Here is a 19,553-nt window from a genome sequence, read left to right as displayed (position 1 = left end):
AGAGGAACAGAAGGCTAGGTATTGACTGTGACACAATGTCAATGCATGCTAAGCTGTTAGGTGTTCAGTAATCTTTGAAGTGCCTCCATCCAGTGTATTTTCATTTTTCTCAGCAGAGTGTGAAACATGCACTCAACATGGGATAATGGGGCTGATACAGTTGTACCATTATCTTTCATGACAAAAACCACCTGAACGAGAAGCCCTAAAAATCCAAATATGCAAATATCTGCCAAAATTTGAACAAATCTAAACGAGGTCATTTCACATTTACCATTAATTTAACCCTTTCACCACTATGGTTTAGCCCAAAACCAATTGTTATCAATGGTGATTGTGGACCTGTTCACCAGGCATTGGGGTGAACAGGTTAAAATAAAGAGAATTTTTCAATCTTTTTTTTTCAATTTCAGGGTTAATCTGGATGTAAGGTCTTCCCTCTGTAACAATGTTTAGAATTTCGGAGTAGGGAAGGAGATATTTCTGAAGCAATCAAAAGAGGCAGCATCAGTGTCCTCACGCATGAGATGATATCCCGGAATTAAATGTACAATTTCATTCCCGCAAAGCCTCACATGATAGGATTCTTTCTTGCATGATTTGGTTCAGTTAACTGTGTGCAGTGAGAGGTATTCCTTGCATTGAGGGGGCTTTGTTCAACCAGTAAAAAAAACCTCCGCTCTCTTAAATGCTTATAAAAATCGTGGCCGCATTCACATGGCAAAATGCTACAAGACGAGGCAATTCAGATTGCCAGGCCACGGCTGTCTACTGTCTTCAAAAACACAGCGTTTCCTGAAAATGTACCTGTGAGTGTGTACACAAAGCTGGGATGCCAATATCAAGATGTTTATAAATGGAAATTGTTACGTTATAGATCTGAAATAGCTTTTCCAGTTACTAGCTGGAAAAATGCCAGTCATAATATACTTATTTAACACAAAGGTTGGGCAATATCATTGTTCATTTTGCATTAAAATTTGCAAGTATCTCAAGTGTAAAGATCAGAACACCTTTTCACAGAGTTTTGAAATATCCGTAATTGTGTCCTGTATATATTACTGTGCCATGTCACAAATCAAAGATTTCCGTATCGGGGAGTTGACATGTGCAACACACTGCAGCCTGTTGAAATGCCTGTTATTTACACACAGTAAGCAAACAACCTATATTATGTTTTTCAGCCAATATAAAATTGCCATACAAATATATATATATATATATATTCAACACCAAACACGTTTTGTTTGAGTAACATACAGATATATTTTGTATCAATATGACTTTGTTTGCTGTCTGTTTCAATGACATGAATAGGGAGTAATTTAATCTGTTTTACTTTGAGTCACCTTTTTACATAGACAGAATTTAAACACTTTAGAAAAAATATGTAAGAAACAGATGTCCCGAAGAATACTTATGCATTGCAGGCACACTGTAAATGTGTTGCTACGCTTATGAAGAATCTGCTGAGTCACACACATGTTGCTTAGAAAACACCGTTTTGTTGGTGCTGATTTTGAGGTGTTCATCACAACGAACAATTTTAACTACATTCTCCTTTTCACACAATGAATTCAGATACAACCTGTAATATTGATTCTAGAGACAAAATTTGGAACTGTATGCGAGGAATGGAGGTGTTGCGGGGGTTGGAGCAAGAGAACAGTGATTGCGTTTGTTTTTCTGTTGTTAAATGAGACAGACATAATGTGTCTGGAACACTTATAATTGCTAAGCCTAGACTTGGCAGAGATCATGATGTTGCATAGGAAACAAAAGTTAGCGGACACACTGTCCACAGGTCCACACAACAGCAAATCATACTCAAGTCTACTAATCTTTTCAATTCTGTCACCCCGATTTCTGAGTACAGAGGTCCAACTTTACCCTAGAAAACGATAGAATTGTGTCAAACCATGGCTGTGAAAGGGTTAATTTAAATCTCATCTCTGCTGATGGAGCTGTCTAAACTTAGGAAGAGTAGTCATTGCAACACCACCACCGTCAGCTGTGTCAGTCAGACATTTGTAATAAGAAATTGGCAATGCTATGTCTTGAGGGGGAGAGGAGGGAGGGAGAGCGACAGGGAAGGACAAAACAGATACACAGAAGAAGAGACATACAGCTTTCAATTGCTTTTAACAATGGTTATATGCCATTGTCAGCATCATTTTTGAAGTGGTGAAACCTCAGGGTTTCACTACTTTAATCAAGAATTGAACTGCAGCTGAAAGCTGTACACATGTGGCTTATTTAAAGTCCAACAGCAATGGGTCATTCTCACATGAGGCTAAAAGGCCTGTGTCATGTATCAGATGTCTTGTCAGGACATTTACTCAACAAGGTTACAATTTCAATGGAAAACAAAGGTTATGACACCTCCATAATCCTCTTACAGACTAGAGCAAGCTTGATCCCTGGGATTGCGTCCTGGCCTTTAAATCCAACTGCAATAGGTCATTTTCGTATGCCTTTGCTGTCCTATGTAATCTGCTGCCAACTGGCATTTGTGTTGAACCACCGGCAGAATTTTCATACGTAAGAGAGCTTACAGATGTGACACATTGTAAAGTACAATTGAACATCCATCACTGATGGATGCAGGGGGGGCTATAAAAGTTTTGTTATGTATTGTATCGTAATGTATTGTATTGTATTGTATAGTATTGCATTGCATGATATTTAATTGCATTGTATGGTGTCACATCATATGGTATCATATCGAATTGTATCATATCATATCATATCACATCACATCACATCACATCACATCACATCACATCACATCACATCACATCACATCACATCACATCACATCACATCATATCACATATTGTTTTATGGGAAAGTTCATAGCAGGTCACTGCCATTGTCACGGGATCTTCCTTCAGAAATGAGGATGCAAGTCATGCAATGACTGCAAAATATTCCTTGGAAAAGAAATAAATTAGCAAATGGAATACATGGGATATCAAAACACATCCCATTCCATAAACGCCCCAGTAAAACATGCGGAACTTTAAATTCATGAAAATGTTTGAATTACCGCAGTGATGAATATACTTCTGCATGGCATTAGCAATATACAGCTATGTACAGATGTATTGAAAGTTGACCTACCTTTAATATATTCTCCACATCTGCCTGGTCTTCCCCCTGCTCCACTGCAGACGATGACTCAGTCTGAAAAAAACAGATACAATAACGCATGAATTATAAATATACCCCACTCATCATTAATAATGCAGTGTACAGATCAAATCTCCATCTTGGTCTGAAAGAGAAATCAAAATTTTCAACAAAGCTAGCACAAAAAAGGATTGTCCAGTCTTATGTATGGAATGAGTTAAAACTAAACTATCTGACTTCTAGTCATTTCTCACAGCAAATTGTGAAACAAGAGCAACATAATCTAAAGGGATGAAAGCTGCAACTTTTGAAATAATTTTCATTATTTTTGATCTGCAGAACGAAATCATTTTCTTCTCCCTGTAGTATATCAAAATAAAGAGTATTAGCCTTGCAGACACAACCTAGTGTTTAATATCTGCGATGTTACTGCTGACCAATTCCAGTCTTGACTGAAATTCACCTGTCAACAATATCACTTGACATTACACTCATACAGACTGCACTGACATGTTGAACACTGGCAGTTTCGTTTTGATTTTGGGAGTGGATCGACCAACCACTTCTACAAAGAGAACAAAATTACTGGAAAACGCATCAAAAATTAGTGCTAATGGAGCTTTAAAAAGTTTGAGGTTTCGCACAGATTGGTTTACATGCTTCACGAGAGCAAGATTAATGAGCAGCAACGTCATCGCACGACGATCAGCTTGCTGGTTGGCTAGACACGGATTCCGTGATCGCATTGAGATTTATCTCTTGCCAAATCAGATTTATCTTGTCCTGTCTCAGCTGTCCTATTACATCTTCTAAAAGATCATATCTTCTCAACTGTTTTTAAATAATAAATGTATTATGTCTAATTGATGAGACTGAATTTGAAGGAGTATAAAATTACGCAAAATTCCCCCAGAACATGATACAGCTTCTGTTGGGATATATTGTTTACAGATATTTTGTGTATTTTGATTAGTTTATAAAGAAATTGTCAATACTGCTTGCTTGACACATTTTCCCGTTCACGCCTGCTAAATTTTCTCAACAAATATTAGCAATTGAATTTTATTTTTCTGAACACTTAAAATAGACCTACATTTCGTCATCTGCAGATATGTTCATAAAATTTCTTAAATCTATGAATTTAACAATTTTTTTTCTGAAAAAGATTTGTTCATCTAATTATCATCTGGAGAGCTCAGTGTATTTAGGCTTAACAAAAGTCAGTTATCACTTTAATTTACAAGGGATGAGATTTGAGTGCCTGCAGGCTGTACTGAACACGATAATGTACACTTAATGAATGAGAGTAAGCAATACATGGGAGACACCACTGCTTTTCAAAAAAAAAATGGACCTTTGACGTCAATGTTCAGGTATCTGCAAGTAGTTTCGGGCGAGGGCAAATGCTGCTTGCGTGACAGCACTTCCTTCAGAAAACAGCCCACTGACGAATATATCGCGGTTACCATAACTACATACGTCACACACTTCTAGTCTATTTTTAGCATTCTTGAGTGCTAAGCGAATTGACTTACTACGATAAACAGTCTGCTCGTTTCTGAAGGTTATATAAAACAAGTTGTATTTATAGAATATCATTCATAACTCCACGTGAAATTGCACGGTAATGAGCAGCTACTCCACATCAACGGCTCCTCATCCATGAAAGGTCAATGACATTGTTTATACTCCGTGTATATGATTGGCTAATGCTTTTTGCCTCATTCTGGTTCTCCATCAACCTTCATATGATATCGAACTTTGACCTGCCATGACAACTGACACTTGAAGCGGGTTTCTGGATCGAGAAACACTGAGTTCAATGTGGAATGATTGAATCACCTTAGATAAATCACTGAGTAAGTGATAGTAAAACAAGTCGTTTTGACAGTCTGATCTAGGTTTCCTCAGGTGCAAGTATCCAACACCCAGTATTCTTATCAGGTGAAACCCCCCGAACTCAAACCAGTTGGTACAATCCATGTCTTTTTGCACAGTGCAGTTGGTTTCTTATAGGAGAAAATGGGGGTGGGGGGGGGGGGGGGGTGAAAGCTCCTGAATCAATTCAAGCTGCCTTAGACACTGATTTATCTGTACGGTACTGTTAATATTCATTATGTCAGTTTGTTACTCTTATCAACTCTGAATTCTTTCTTGTGAGTGAAACTACAGTATCGCATGCAAATTATTAAAGCCAAAAGTTGCAAACCTACTGCATGAGTTTTACAATTTTTCATTATTTGAGAAGTCAGTCTATCATTCAGAACTTGGATAAAATGCTGAAATGGCAGTCAAAAAGACATGCTTTCATGTCCACATCCAGAGAAAGCAGAAACAACGCAAGAACTTCTGGCATCTATCTAAAGTATATTTTATAACAATGAGAAAGAAAGATGGTAAAACACAATATCTACTCGGAGGAAAAAATTCAATCAAGTCCTGTCTGTCACACTGATGAATGGTTGGACTTGACACTGGTTGGATACATTTGTCATCCAGAACCTGCCAACCCTGAATTGTCAAAATGATCTTCCGTCTACAAGGACAACTGCTCCCATGTAACCAAGTTTGCAAATAATGCCAAGGAAACTGTACGGACAGCTCCTCTTGCCATATACATGTATTCATGTGAAATGCAGGGTAAAAGATTTTTACAGTGAGTTCTCAGTCCTTTCCTATCCTGTTGCAAATGATATGCAATGGCAGGCATGATATTTCCTGTTATTCAGAAATGTGTGTGACCACAGCAGCACTTTCATGAATGTCTACAACACTCTGCACCATTCCTAGAATTCATCCAGTGGAAACCTTTTTTTTTCTCCTTACTACTGGAAGGTTTGAAATTCATACAAGCCAGTTGCCTTTGCAGCTTGATAGAGGATACTGCCCTCCACATTGAAGGGCAACTGTTGTAGCTTTTGATGTTTTCATTTGTTTGGTCAACAAAGTAATCCATTTTCTCTGACCTTCCCTCCTACTTAGTAACAGCTTCGTAAAAGCACAATGTAGAAATAAATGCTATGCGCTCGTAATGCACTCATAAAATGCTAATAAAATGCATTGTGTTCAATGTAAAACTGTGTGTTATTGTCGATAAATGAATTCCAGACCAGGCCACACCAAAGTTCAATTGTCGACAATATACATTGGATATTACCAGTACTCACAGACAAGATGTTTCTTGACAAGGTAAATAATTAAAATATCAAAATTGTTCTGGCAGTTGTACTTAAAGAACAGATTATAAACACTGAAAATACACAAAAAGTGAGAGCCAATAACAGCTTTTTGGCAGAATTCCTAAAAACCTTCTTTTGCAGATACGATAAGAAAACAGAGAATTCTTGTGAACAAACAGAGCTATGCCCATCATGTTCAATAAAAAGTCCATCTGAAGAGGTTTTTGATATTGGCTTCTTACTTCCGAAGAATCAAAAGGGTTCCATTAATTCTTGTGAAGAAGAAACCGTTCCTCTGAAGACAGGAAACAACTTGGTTTAAACGAGACTGCATTATCACAGTTTCAAAATATGTTCACAAGTTTAGTTGCTGCCATATTTAAACGACAGTCGCAGAATCTTCATTAAGATAAATCGAAAACACAACTAGCCTTGTAATCTGTTTATTTTGGTAGTTACTTGTCATCAAATGTACCATTCACGTGCTATTCTGACAGACTTCATGATACCAATACCAGCAGCAGCACAGTTGAGCTGAGTAACACCTGCTCAGGAGGAGTTCAAAAACTCTGTTGTCTGGGCGCATAAAAATCCTACCACCAACAGCTGTCTGCTATCAACTCCTAACATCAAGTGACAAAAAACAAGACCATCCATACTATCCACGCTAGGAATTTGTGAGCATGATGCTGAACTCGATATGACATCAACAATGACACTGACCACTGCACGTACACAAGTTGAGTGGACAAATTGTACACTGAGCATCTCAATATAATTTTACCAGCAGAATTAGAATCTACATAACCAGTGGAATTGGAAAACGAATAAATCATAGGTTATAGTTTCTTTGAACTTTGACCCTTTCACCACTATGGTTCAGGGAAGGGGGGGGTGAACAGGGTTAAACCCTATGTAACCATACTATCCAATTTCTCCTTCATGACTTGGAAAGAAACCTAAAATACACATAATCAAGAAAATGCTATTGCCATATGAAAACCTAGTGGAAAGAGCACAGTATTATGGGTGTAAAGCGATACAACAACATTTGTGTGTCTCACCCAGGCAAAACCTGCTAGCAATTATAAAATTCTGATACATAAAATGTGACTAACTGAAATTTGATGACATCATAGCCTGATCAATTACCTTTATACATTCTTTACCTACAAACACTCTCCCCGAGATGACACTCTTGACAAGTGCGCATGAAACACTTCTCCACTGAACGGCTAATCACCGTCCAGGGAACAGAAAAACAAAGGCACACTTGACCAACAGCCAGCAAGACAATGACATACGACTATGAAACCTGTGAGGTGGAATAATTATCTCATAAAGCGGCATAAATATTAAAACACACTCAAGAGAGCTCAAGCCCCCCCTTTGGTAGCCAGTGGAGGAGGCAATAACAACACATACTGAATGAATCACTGATGCATCAAGGGGTGATCTCACTAAACACTGAGTCATCGAAATGATGATTATCTGTCTAGTTTGCCTTGTATTGCCCCCTCATGCTCATATCTCTACTCAGTACTGACACACAGACAGTGAAATAGGGTCTTTAGATATTGACTGGGACATGGGCAGTCATGTCAATTTGCTTCTCGTTCAACAACAATACCCTAACTGTCCTTAAGGTGAAGCTCAGATATCAATGGGTTCACTGACCTTACCTGCACCCTATCCCGAGAATCAAATTGCAATAGACTCCCCTTTTTTGGACAAACCGTCTTTGTTCCATCCTCAGATATACAAGTAAAAGTAAATGTTTTGAATCTGACATTTTCAGTAACCCTTTCAGGGGCAGTAATTTTTCCCACCAAAATTTTAGTGCAACATTTTACCAATTTTTATGAATTTTTCTGTAATTTTTTTTAATAATTTGGATCAAATGGTCATTACATTTTATAGGCTACAGTTTCTTGTCAAAATTTTGGCAAAAAACTTACAAAAATTGAAAGGGGTATTTCTTAAAGGCAACAAAAATTGACTTTGGCGCTCAAAGGGTTACTTGTAAAAGCACAGACTTTTTAAAGTTTTTGTCATGAGATCAAGTGAGGACAGGGATATATAGAAAGCTGAATATTGATAATGTGGAAAATATACACTAAAAATTAATTTTGTTTTGTTTACACACTTTTACAATAATGTTCAACTAATTGTCACAGGAAGACAACTATATTTGTTTGCAAAGCCAGTATTCAACATTTCAATTTCCTGATCAAAGTTATTAACCATGATTATATACACATTTTATACAGTTGAACAACTTCCATTTTGCTAAATGAATGTTAAAACTGATGAGATACTGACTATCAAAAATATGCATAAATAAACAGAAAGACTATCATAAGTGTGGAATTTTGATTATCCTGTATATATTTTACGTTTTTTTTTCTGACCCTCAAATGTTGATAAGTTTTTATGAGCAAAAAGAGATGTATATATATATATATAATTATATATATATATATATATATATATATATATATATATATATATATATATATATATATATATATATATATATATATATATATATATATATATATATATATGCATTTGATTTGTGTGTTGCTCTAAGCCACATATACACTTCACTTAACCCTTTCAGGCCTAAACCCCTATATATTGGGGGTTAATGTGTGCCTACAGCTAATTCACCCAACAGGACTTTTATACAAGGTTTTTACAAGCATATGTCAGCTTCAGAGTTTGACCTTGTCACATCTGACGCTTGTTTCTCTTTACAAAACAACAATCTTCTTTTTCAGATTGTCAGTCACAGGTGTTGTCAGACGGCTTGAGAGGCATGGAATGTCCTCTGGCATTCAATGCTTTCATTATTGCCATTTCACATTCAGTAATATTCAATCTAGACTCAGATGAACAAACAAAATCGGCTTCTGAAGGAGACAATTACAAATTTTATCACCTTACAGGGGCTAAGCAAATGATCCATTGACCTGAAAGTTCCCTGTGTGATTGTGGTTAAATGTAGTCTTTATATCTATACTTCCATTTCCAGCTCAAATAAACCAATTAGACACTGTACTAGTTAAAAATTGATTTCAGGTTCTATGAACATGTGCACCACTCCTGATTCTTATTCTAAACTCGTAAAAAAAAAGCAGCATTATCAAGTAAACATCACCATTACAAGGAACGACACAGGCCCACTACAATGCTGGTACAAATGATCCGAACTTTTGCAACTGAAATAATATATCAACAATTAGGACAACACAAAAGGATACTGTGTGCTCAACACCGGAGGGGTGCCCTGCCGTTATACAGCACACAGTGCAGTAAGGGACTGCTTTGTCCAATACAATGCAGATATTGGTCAACCAGCTCTAGCTGTGACAACTCTACACCAGTACAAAAGAAAACGTATAGAAACCTGCCAACAACACACATTCACTCACTCAGAAGAAATCTAGATTACATACGAGGCACATGACACACGGTCTCGGGCAGGTCAGAAGGGGGCAGACTGTAGGGTTTGATGGAAATCACAGCCCTGCCTACAGACACTTATCAAATGACAAGAGTACCAGAGTTCACCCTTGTCAGCTAATAGGCAATTTATAGCAGCCTCTGTTTAAATTGAATACTTCCCATGTTGTGCCCTCCAAGATACCCACATATCATTTGGCTTTTCCGACTCACTTGACCCAATTCGCTCTTGCATTTTCACAATATTTGACCTCTTCACCAGACAATGTATTTCAACACGTTCACTTGCTGTTCCATGCAATCAAAACGTCCTCCAAAAATATTTCTCAAGAATTTCTCTTTTGTCAGGCCGAGACCTGCAGTTGTTCTAGTTCAAGGAAAATGTAATGTGTTGAAGTTCCAGGCCCAGTGCTAGGCTAATTTGACCACGCTGATAACCTCTATCACTTGGCATGCATAAGTGTGAAATATTTCAACCAGCGCTGGTTTTTAGCAGATAACGGAGACATAAAACACACTGAAATTTCTGGATCGTGACACGGAAATCATGATTGCAAGTCAAACTGAAATACAGCCAGGTTCATATGTCAGTGTCTTTTGCCTCTTCAGACCAAAATAGTGAAAAAAAATCTCTCAAGCAAACATTACAGCATCAAACAGACAAATGGATACAGTAATTATTTTTTGATAACAATTAAACAGGAAAATCGTCTGTTTAAATGTCAAATGTGAATGAATTCAGATACATAGTGTTTGTATATTACAGACACACATGGCTTCATCATGCATAGAAACACATCCAGCACGAATACCTGTATCCATAAAAATTAATCAATTTCACAGCACTTATCTGCCATGTTACTATTCACAAAAACTGTTTTTTTTACCTGCGGTAAGAGCGTCTCAATTCTCCAGCACTCACTTCTACTCCAGGGAAACATCCAAATACGACAATAAAAATTATTTTTTCGTTTTTTTTTTTACTGAAGTAACATCTCAGCAGTTATTATATTGTTGGTGTAGTCGCTCGAAAAGAATAATCCGAGATGATCTGACCGAAGTACAATATTGCAGCCACCTTGCCTCACAACACGGCGACGTCTTGATGTGACGAGGTTCAACGCTGATCAGCTCAAAGTGCACTTATTTTGCGCACATTAAAACCCATCCACAAGACACCACAGCTATTCCATGTTTACACAGACAGGGCAGGTGAACATGGGGCTGCAACTGTTAAACATCAGACTGTTTTTTTTTCGAGCCGCGAGAGTAAATCCACAGGATCGGTAATATCCTCCTTTTAATGTCGGGTAGAAAACTGTCGGCGAGCCAGCCAGCACGGGTAATATACGTAATATGCGAGCACTGAGTAAGTCAGTCGGAGCAGTGAACGTGAGCAGACGGGTGGGCAGGCAGGCAGGCGGCTATTGGAAAGTTTAATCACGTAAGCAACAAAGAGTGACGTCAGGGCTCTTCTACTTCAGTCAAACGAGCTGCCATTGTTAACTTGATACGTTACAGCTACATGTTGTCATAACTATTAAGACTGTCAGTGATTTTTTTCTAAGCTTGGGTCATGGTGCCTACGTCATCCGCTGAGTGACATACACCATATACGGAGTGCAACGCTCCGGTGAATAAATCTAATTGCAAATTGGCAGCTTTAGAAAAGATATAACTTGAAGCGTTGTTGAAAATAAAATTATACCATCCGGTGTAGGCTGTGTACACATTCAAATATGCTAAAGCAGGATGATACGCAATTAAAAGAATTTCTTTCTGCTTTCATGGAGCCATAAATTAAGGTATTGACAATCAAAAACTGAATACCACCGCTATAAAATGAACTTCCAGTATTATTCACATCATAATATTGAGACCTGGGTATTTGATTGCCCGGTTTTTAGCCAAATTTAGCACAAGCTGTGCCAGTGTATGTGGTGATAATTTGTGTACTTTTGAAACGACTGGGTAGCCAGGTGCAACCCTGAAATTTTTTCTTAACATCAATCTCTGTGCCTATATAAAATTTATATTCCTCCAGAAGATGGTGGGTGGTTTCACGGTGGTTGCCATGGAAACTTGGTTTGCGGGGAGAATGCGTCTGGATGGAAGATGAAACCATGCTGAGCAAAAGACCTGACAAATGAAAGCCCCGCTGCCTCTTTTAATCAAAATGAGGAATACCTGTATTGCATGCCAGCTGAAGCCAGCACAGATCCACTTCTAAGTCAGAAACTACAATAAAAATGTTTTTTTTTTTAGACATCCCATTTATCCATATCTGACAGCATGATTAAAACTAAAGTTTCCTATTTTTGGTTTCTTTCAATTTTTTTTGTTCTCAATTCCTGTGAACAAAGTATCGCATCTGCAGCCTGTTATTGATTCCGCGGATTATAAATTACGCTCTGCGTTTGATGAAATCCATCAAGGCGATGCCAGAATTAACATGGCATGATTTCTATGGCATGCTATCTTTGGACTGTGACAAATGTCTCGCAATGTGAAAGTGAAACCATTTGCTCATTTTTCTCTCTATTCATTATCAGAAATATTTATCACCCAGAGGAGAAATTGGAAAATAATCCTCTGCATGTCTTCAGTGCATGTTGGGGCTCTTCCTCGTCACGTCAGTTAGCCACCACCTTTCTTCACGATATCCTGGTCACCCTAAATTTACTCAATTGTTGTCTCCAGGCATTCTGTTTCTGTTTTTGTTTTACTTGAAATTAATAGGACACTATTTTGTAAATTTTAGCCATTTTATAAATTTTATATTATTGAAATTAGGAGGCAGGCATTTAAATTTTCATGTTTTGATATGAAGTATGATGACTTAACACAAGCATTGTTTGCTTTTCCTTTCTTCTTTCCTCAGCATCCTCATTTTCTTGTAGAAAACAATTTGATGTCATGAAATTGAAACTATTCCTTCAGGTCCACAAATACTGGTTTCTGCGTTTGACTATCAGACGTCTGGAAAATTTCATTTGAATTCCACATTTTGTGTTTGCCATGAGTAAATGCGATTTGACATAATATCATGGAAACCATCTGGAACTATTAAATGGTTATGCCGTTACCCTTATAAAAATTAAATAAACCCGATATTGATATGTTGATTTTTTTTCTGGAAAATTCAATTCTCAGAGGAGACTTTCCCTGAACCCCTTATGACCCTCAATGAAAGCCAATCAGCTCTGAAAATGGTCGGTGGATGTAATTCAGGCATATGCCCCTGCGAACTATGCTAACGTGACATCTAAAGGTGTGAAAACATGTTGTGTAGTTTACACTGGCACTGATGGTCTACTCACTAGTATCAAATCGCTGTATAGATACACTGTAAAAGATTCAATACTAATTAGATATTTGACAAGAAAATTAAGCACATCATTAATTTCTATTATTTCCCCATATAATTGCATAATAATTCCCTGACTTTTGACTGTCACAAGACTTTGGCCAAACGCAAAAAATGTGTTTATTTTTCACCCTAGGTCTCTTACAAATATGATGCATTATTTTTTTTATTGTCAAAAAAAAACTTTAGAGCTCTGTTTAAATAAGGATACACACAGTTGTTTGTGTATCCTTGTCAGGTTGAAGTGAACATGAAAATCTGACATCTATGTGAAACCTGAATGTGGTTTATTTCAAAGCCTTCCAACAACCCATAATTGTGTTTATCACTCAAGTAACCTGAGCAATGCATTCTAACCAATCAAACCAATGAAATGCCAAGGTATGTTACAAACACCATGGTACAATGATAGAATCGATTCACTGATTAACCCTTTCATCGCCACAGTCAATTTTTGTCACCGTCATAAATAGCAATCTAGACAATTTTTTTCAGATTTTTTCCAAAAGTTTCGATCAAAAACTGAAGCCGATAAAAAGTAACATCCATTCAGAGTAAAACTGTCAAAAAAAATCATCAAAAACTTCTTTAAAATTGGTAAAATTTTAGTTAATTTCTGTCACCGTCATAAATTGTAATCCAGACAATTTTCAGATTTTTTTCAAAGTTTTGATCAAAAAATGAAGCCGATAAAAAGTAACATCCATTCAGAGTAAAACTGTCAAAAAAATCATCAAAAACTTCTTTAAAATTGGTAAAATTTTGAACTAAAATTTTCGCGGAAAAAAGTACAGCACTCAAAGGGTTAACACTCACAATTAAAAGTCAACATTCAGCTGCCTTCATCCCCTCAAAATATTGTCGACTTGAAAATTTGTATTTATTTGGGAGGTTGAGCGCGCATTCTGTGAGAAATGCCCAGAAGAGTTATCATAAATGATAGATTTAATATGGAAGTCGCTATAACTGCTACTGAGCACTGACTGACCCCTTCAATGTCAGATATTTCTTCTACATCCTCTTATTGTTGAGATAACAAGACATCAGTTAAACCCTCATTAGATGTTAATCAACAAGACAAAAAAAATATGTTCACTTGGATTACAGTGTAGGTTAATATTTTGCACCCGGTACAGAATTATCTGACAAGAAAATTGAAAACACATACGCACAGATAGCAGTAACTGACATAGACACGTCACACATCAACTGTTGATAAAAACGATTTCCTCTGAGAGGGGAAATAGGCTTTCAGTGTGTCCTGACACTGAACAGTGACTTTTATAGAGCACTTCAGCTCACATCCATTAGGGCTCTGAGGCTGCTCGGTGCATGGCGATATCCAACTGGATTGAAAATTGTGTACTTTAGCGGACATTAACAGAGGCCAACTAGCACAAATAAATAGCTAGTAACCTGGTAATCCTCCCGTCTGAATGCAGAAAGCGATTGCTTGGCATGATAAGTATTCTCAAGTCACGGTAGCGAGACGATGACGATGGCGAGGCAACCACTCTCCTAGACACAAAGTGATGACAAGACCTCACTGGGCGACATTCAAGAAATGACCCAGGGCACTAACATTGTAAAGTAAATTTAAAGGAACTACGTTCAACAGGACTTCAATGTGTTCTCATGGAGATGGTAACCTGTTAGGGTTTTGAATTGTTTGTTTAAAATGTCACTGGTCAAGGCAGCTAGGAGTATGTCCTGTACCTGACTGGATTGAAAATTCTTCATCTGAGGACTCTTAGCAACATCAGATTTGTCAGTATCCATAAAATATTCATGTAAGTTTTTTATAGTATTGTTTACATCCTTACATAATGCTACCTCCATTATTGTGGTACTCTTTTATCATGTATCACAATGATGGCATTTTATGGACAGAAAAAAAAAATTTCAATAATCCTGAAAATGTTACTGCAGGGGTTGTGGGTATTAAAAAGCTTTCAACAGCTTAGATTGTGGCACCATTCACAAAGTGATCTGTAAGCCTTCAAAGTTTGACGAGTTGATCTTTACAAAGTAAAATTTTAAATTTTCCCACAAAGAGATCTATGTATAGCCCCGAAAAGCTTGGCTTGATCTTTACAGAGTAAAATTTTCAGATTTTTCTCATTCATAATCATATGTTTGGAGCATTAGAGGTCTTCCACTGCGTGAGATTAGAGTAATATATATAAACATGAAGAAATCCATGTGAATTGATATTGAAAGTCTGTATTTCTATTGTAAGATTTGTTATTATGGTTTTCTCATATGAATACTACCGTATGAAAAGAGCTATTTCTTCACACATACCATAGACATAACCAAGACATTTGAGAAAAAGACAGTGTTTGCAATACACAATCATCATAACCAAAGTCATATCATTTCTTGCCACATTCTCCCTCCCTCCCAATTACCCCCCCCCTCTATTTCCAAGCCTATCCCTGTTCACACCCCTCATATTCTTCCCACTGTAATCACCCCTTCTACTACTGCACAATGTGAGAAATTTCAAGCCACATGGACCTAATTCCACCAAGATCAGGGAGCCATTAGCATCGCGGAGCAGTCCGACTATCAATGGTTTAATTCCAATTACACAGTGCAAATTCAATCAAGCTTGTCCCCTAGGCAAGATCCAATGGGAAGTATGCTGGCCTACTCACACTGTAAAATAAATATCAATTTTATCCGCCAAAAGCTCACTCAACCGTTTATTTTTTATTCTGCCATTAACCTACTGCTAATTTATTTATGCTATTTGTTCATTACTGCTGTGATAACAAGTGCCATTGTCCGCCTGTCTTTGCCAAGTCACGCAACGCTTTATGAATGTTATGGTAACAATAAAATGACACTACATCAGAAGGATTATATCAATTTCATCCAATTTGTCACATGGCTCTTGTTATTTTTCTAGTTTACAGCTACATCATCTGTAATTTATGTATTTCACGATATTTTTTGGGGGATCGCGTTTGTGACTTTCTGCTTTCTTGTTCCATTCCCAAAATCATGTTATAAATGCCTAGTCTTTAATAAGTCAATACAGTCTGTATGTGTGCAATGATGGATGTTGTTGTTGACGACCAAAGTCTAGTCTGGAACTAGAGTTCATTTATTGACAACAAAATTGCATATCATTATTATACACAATGCATTGCATCAACATGGCTCATACTTTGTATTTTCCAACTTATTTCAGTGAAAAGAATAATTTTTTTAAAAAACTACCGGTAAAACACTGAAATCAAAAGTTGCAGTTATTGTCCCTTTCCAGGATTGATGGGTTATTTATGGAAACATGGTATGTTAAAATAAATATTGAAAAATAAACATGTTTTATTTCTGTCAATTAATTCCATGAAATTGTAAAATCCTCCCCAGAACATTACAGGACAAAGTTCAAATTCTTTTTAAAATTCTTTTTTTTTCAAATTTTATGTGTAGCTGTGGCCTGGGTTTTAGACTGTTATATAGTTACCTCTTGAACTACTACCAAGGTATGAAACTGTAATCCAAATCCATTGTAATGGTGAGGTTTGGCTTCATGAACTTGGACTAAGGAGTGAAAAGCTTGATTGAACTACTGTATTTGGCTCAAACCACCCGTCTTGAAACTAAACAGTTTGGACCCGAGTGTAGTGGTCTCAAGGGTTAAATTACCTAGCTAGAGTTAGCATACTTCATTCTTTTCATAGGCTGACAGGATTTCTCTGACGGATAGGTGGGTGGTTTTCTTGGGGGTGGCTGAGGAGAAATACTAATTTTGTGGTTGTTATGCAAATGATCATCTGTGTGCTCTGAGGCGACTTGGAGGAGAGTGGTAATCAGCTAGACAGACCATCTGCTCCTCGCTGAGAGTGTCTCTGTAGTCTGAAGAAGCGGTTCACATCAACAGTTCCATGCACAGGAGTGGATTGGATGCAAATGACATTCCGACTCCATGGAAATCAGCCATGTGCAACATTGTTTGTCGAGGGTAGGCCGTATCCTAGCAACATGGTAAACAGTGTAGCTCATTGTTGACAAATTGCAGGTAAGGGGGTCAGGAGGGATGGGAGGAGGAAGTGTCTTTTATTGGCAAATGTGAGATTATCTTGTGGCGGGTCATCATCAAGCCACTGTATTCATAATCTGTGAAAACACCAATGAAACCACATAGCATGACAGAGTGCTTGTTCAAAATTTCATGATGATGCAAGTCGTCTGCAGCTGTTGCCATTCTCTGAATCAAGCGATCAAAAATTGAAGTCGGCAAGATCCATCTGCAGACTTCAAAAACTACTCTCTCAAGTTAACTTGGGGCGTATAATACTACAGTATCTCTTTCGACAAACACCACTACCTCTCAGTATTAGGATTATGCTGATGGATGCGAAAATCACCTCCAATAAATCCAACAACTGTATCTATATCCGTTTTCATTTTTTTCAATAAAATGCACAACACTTTATGGAGAACAGCTGTGAGTTCTATGTGTTGCTGTATTTTATAGATTCTTTCCCAAAAAACCAGAGCAGTACACAAAGTCAACAGATTATCATAACCAAATTTATGAGCTCTTTATGGGAGTAGTCAAAAAGTAAAAGGTTATCATGGGTATTTATGTATTCATACGTATATGGGTGTTTATGTATGCATGTATGTATATTTGTGTGTGTGTATGTGTGTGACTCTATCTATCTACATCTCTCTCTCTCTCTCTCTCTCTCTCTCTCTCTCTCTCTCTCTTTCTCTCTCTCTCTCTAGGTATATATATTATATTGTCCCTCTCTCTCTCTCTCTCTCTCTCTCTCTCTAGGTATATATATTATACTGTCCCTCTCTCTCTCTCTCTCTAGGTATATATATTATACTGTCCCTATACACTTAGACAACCATAGTTATGCATACAGTCATCATTTTACCATTCTTATAGCTCAATGATATCTGTATTGATCAAACACAATGACATAACAAAACCATAAAATTTCATTATAATACTACTCTGTCTCCTCAAATCTCTTTTCAGTAAAATGCTAGCCTTAAATGCCCTTTTACTATTGGATCAACTTTGTAACACACACACCTGACAGAGTATCCACGCATAACCTTCAGTGCCCCGCCTCGGCTCAACCTTTCCATTTGTAGCTCGACAACATCGCCTGTTTTGCATAAAAACGACGCACCGCAGAAATATATTGCGAAACCTCGCCGCTTGGAAAATGAGCAATGAAATATATTGTGACATGGGCATCCATGAAAGGACCATGGTTACGGAGAATGATAAATAATAAATGGGAAAGTAATTAGAACATTTATTTCCATGGGTTAAAACAGCAATCACTGGGGACACGCAAGTGAAGCACAGTGGCGCCAGGCTATAACAGTCATAAAACCTAATTTATCTGAGTTGGCTAGCTTGTTAGAAATGACAGCTTTGGATTGGGGACCATGTGGCTAGTGCTACCGACTATAATTCACTGGGAATGGGTGGCGGCCTGTTTGCTATGTATTTTTTTTTTATGCAATTCACGACAATTAAAATTTAATTGGTATTTTGGTATGAAGAGAGATCAAGATGGAACATTGGTGGAGGATATGCACTCACAGCACAGACAGTATCAATGTACAATTAAATAACATCCTCAGGTTTCCCCGATAGATTATCTCGTAAAATGTGACAATTAACTTAACAAGGGGTTTGAACCATGACGATATTATCAGAATCTGCATATAGTTCTAAAACAGGTGGCAATGCATAATCCAACACCGAATCGATTAGATTTCTGTGTTCTCTGTTGGGCATTTGTATCAAAGCTAGCTGCTGATGGTTTTACGAATGGATGACTGGAAAGAAGAACTCACGAGAGGTGATAATGTTTCGTAGACTGAGCAAACAACACCGTTTTTATCTCTGTATCCTTGCCATTCATGCAATATCGAGGAAAAAATCAGTGAGATTTGGAAACTGCAATCCCCTGTGACCTTTGCACAGTTGCAGGAATAGACTGCATGTTTCAGACAGTGTGAGATCTGTGAGTCCGCCAGGAAATGCGATAAACCAGACATGAAATTGTGAAGAGCGCCGAAATGAGATAAACATTACAGAAATTAGTGTCTAGGAAGTGTGAGGAGCTCCCACTCTGCCCCAATACTATCAGAGCATCATTTTCTTTCATTACATCCAAGATGCTCTTTTTTTTATGTGAGCTAGCTTCCCGGCTATCACAAACGCATCACGGGACCGAGGAGTCAAATACTCATACTGGATTAAATAAATGTCTCGTGTAGCGCCATCATGGATTTGGTTCAGGATTTGCAATGGAATAACAACATCTACTCAGCAGGAAAAAAAATACTCCTACCTGACGAGAGCAAATGCTTGTTTGAATCGATGGAAACACTCAGGGAAAACGAGCCTGACACCA

At 37.5% G+C, this 19,553-nt stretch overlaps 1 protein-coding gene across 2 annotated transcripts in view; it reads right to left on the bottom strand.

The window, feature by feature from the left end:
• LOC139131114 (AF4/FMR2 family member 4-like) overlaps window positions 1–19,553 on the bottom strand; it is a 239,244-nt gene that overhangs the window by 150,211 nt on the left and 69,480 nt on the right. For both annotated transcript variants that reach the window (XM_070697063.1, XM_070697064.1), the window contains exon 4: window positions 3,124–3,186. In XM_070697063.1, coding sequence (XP_070553164.1) covers window positions 3,124–3,186 — 63 coding nt within the window. The remainder of the gene's footprint in view (window positions 1–3,123; window positions 3,187–19,553) is intronic.

This window comes from Ptychodera flava, chromosome 4 (genome assembly GCF_041260155.1).
Source record: "Ptychodera flava strain L36383 chromosome 4, AS_Pfla_20210202, whole genome shotgun sequence".
NCBI lineage: Eukaryota > Metazoa > Hemichordata > Enteropneusta > Ptychoderidae > Ptychodera > Ptychodera flava.
Note: the sequence above shows the minus strand (reverse complement) of the source record. Positions and strands in the feature narration are given on the sequence as shown.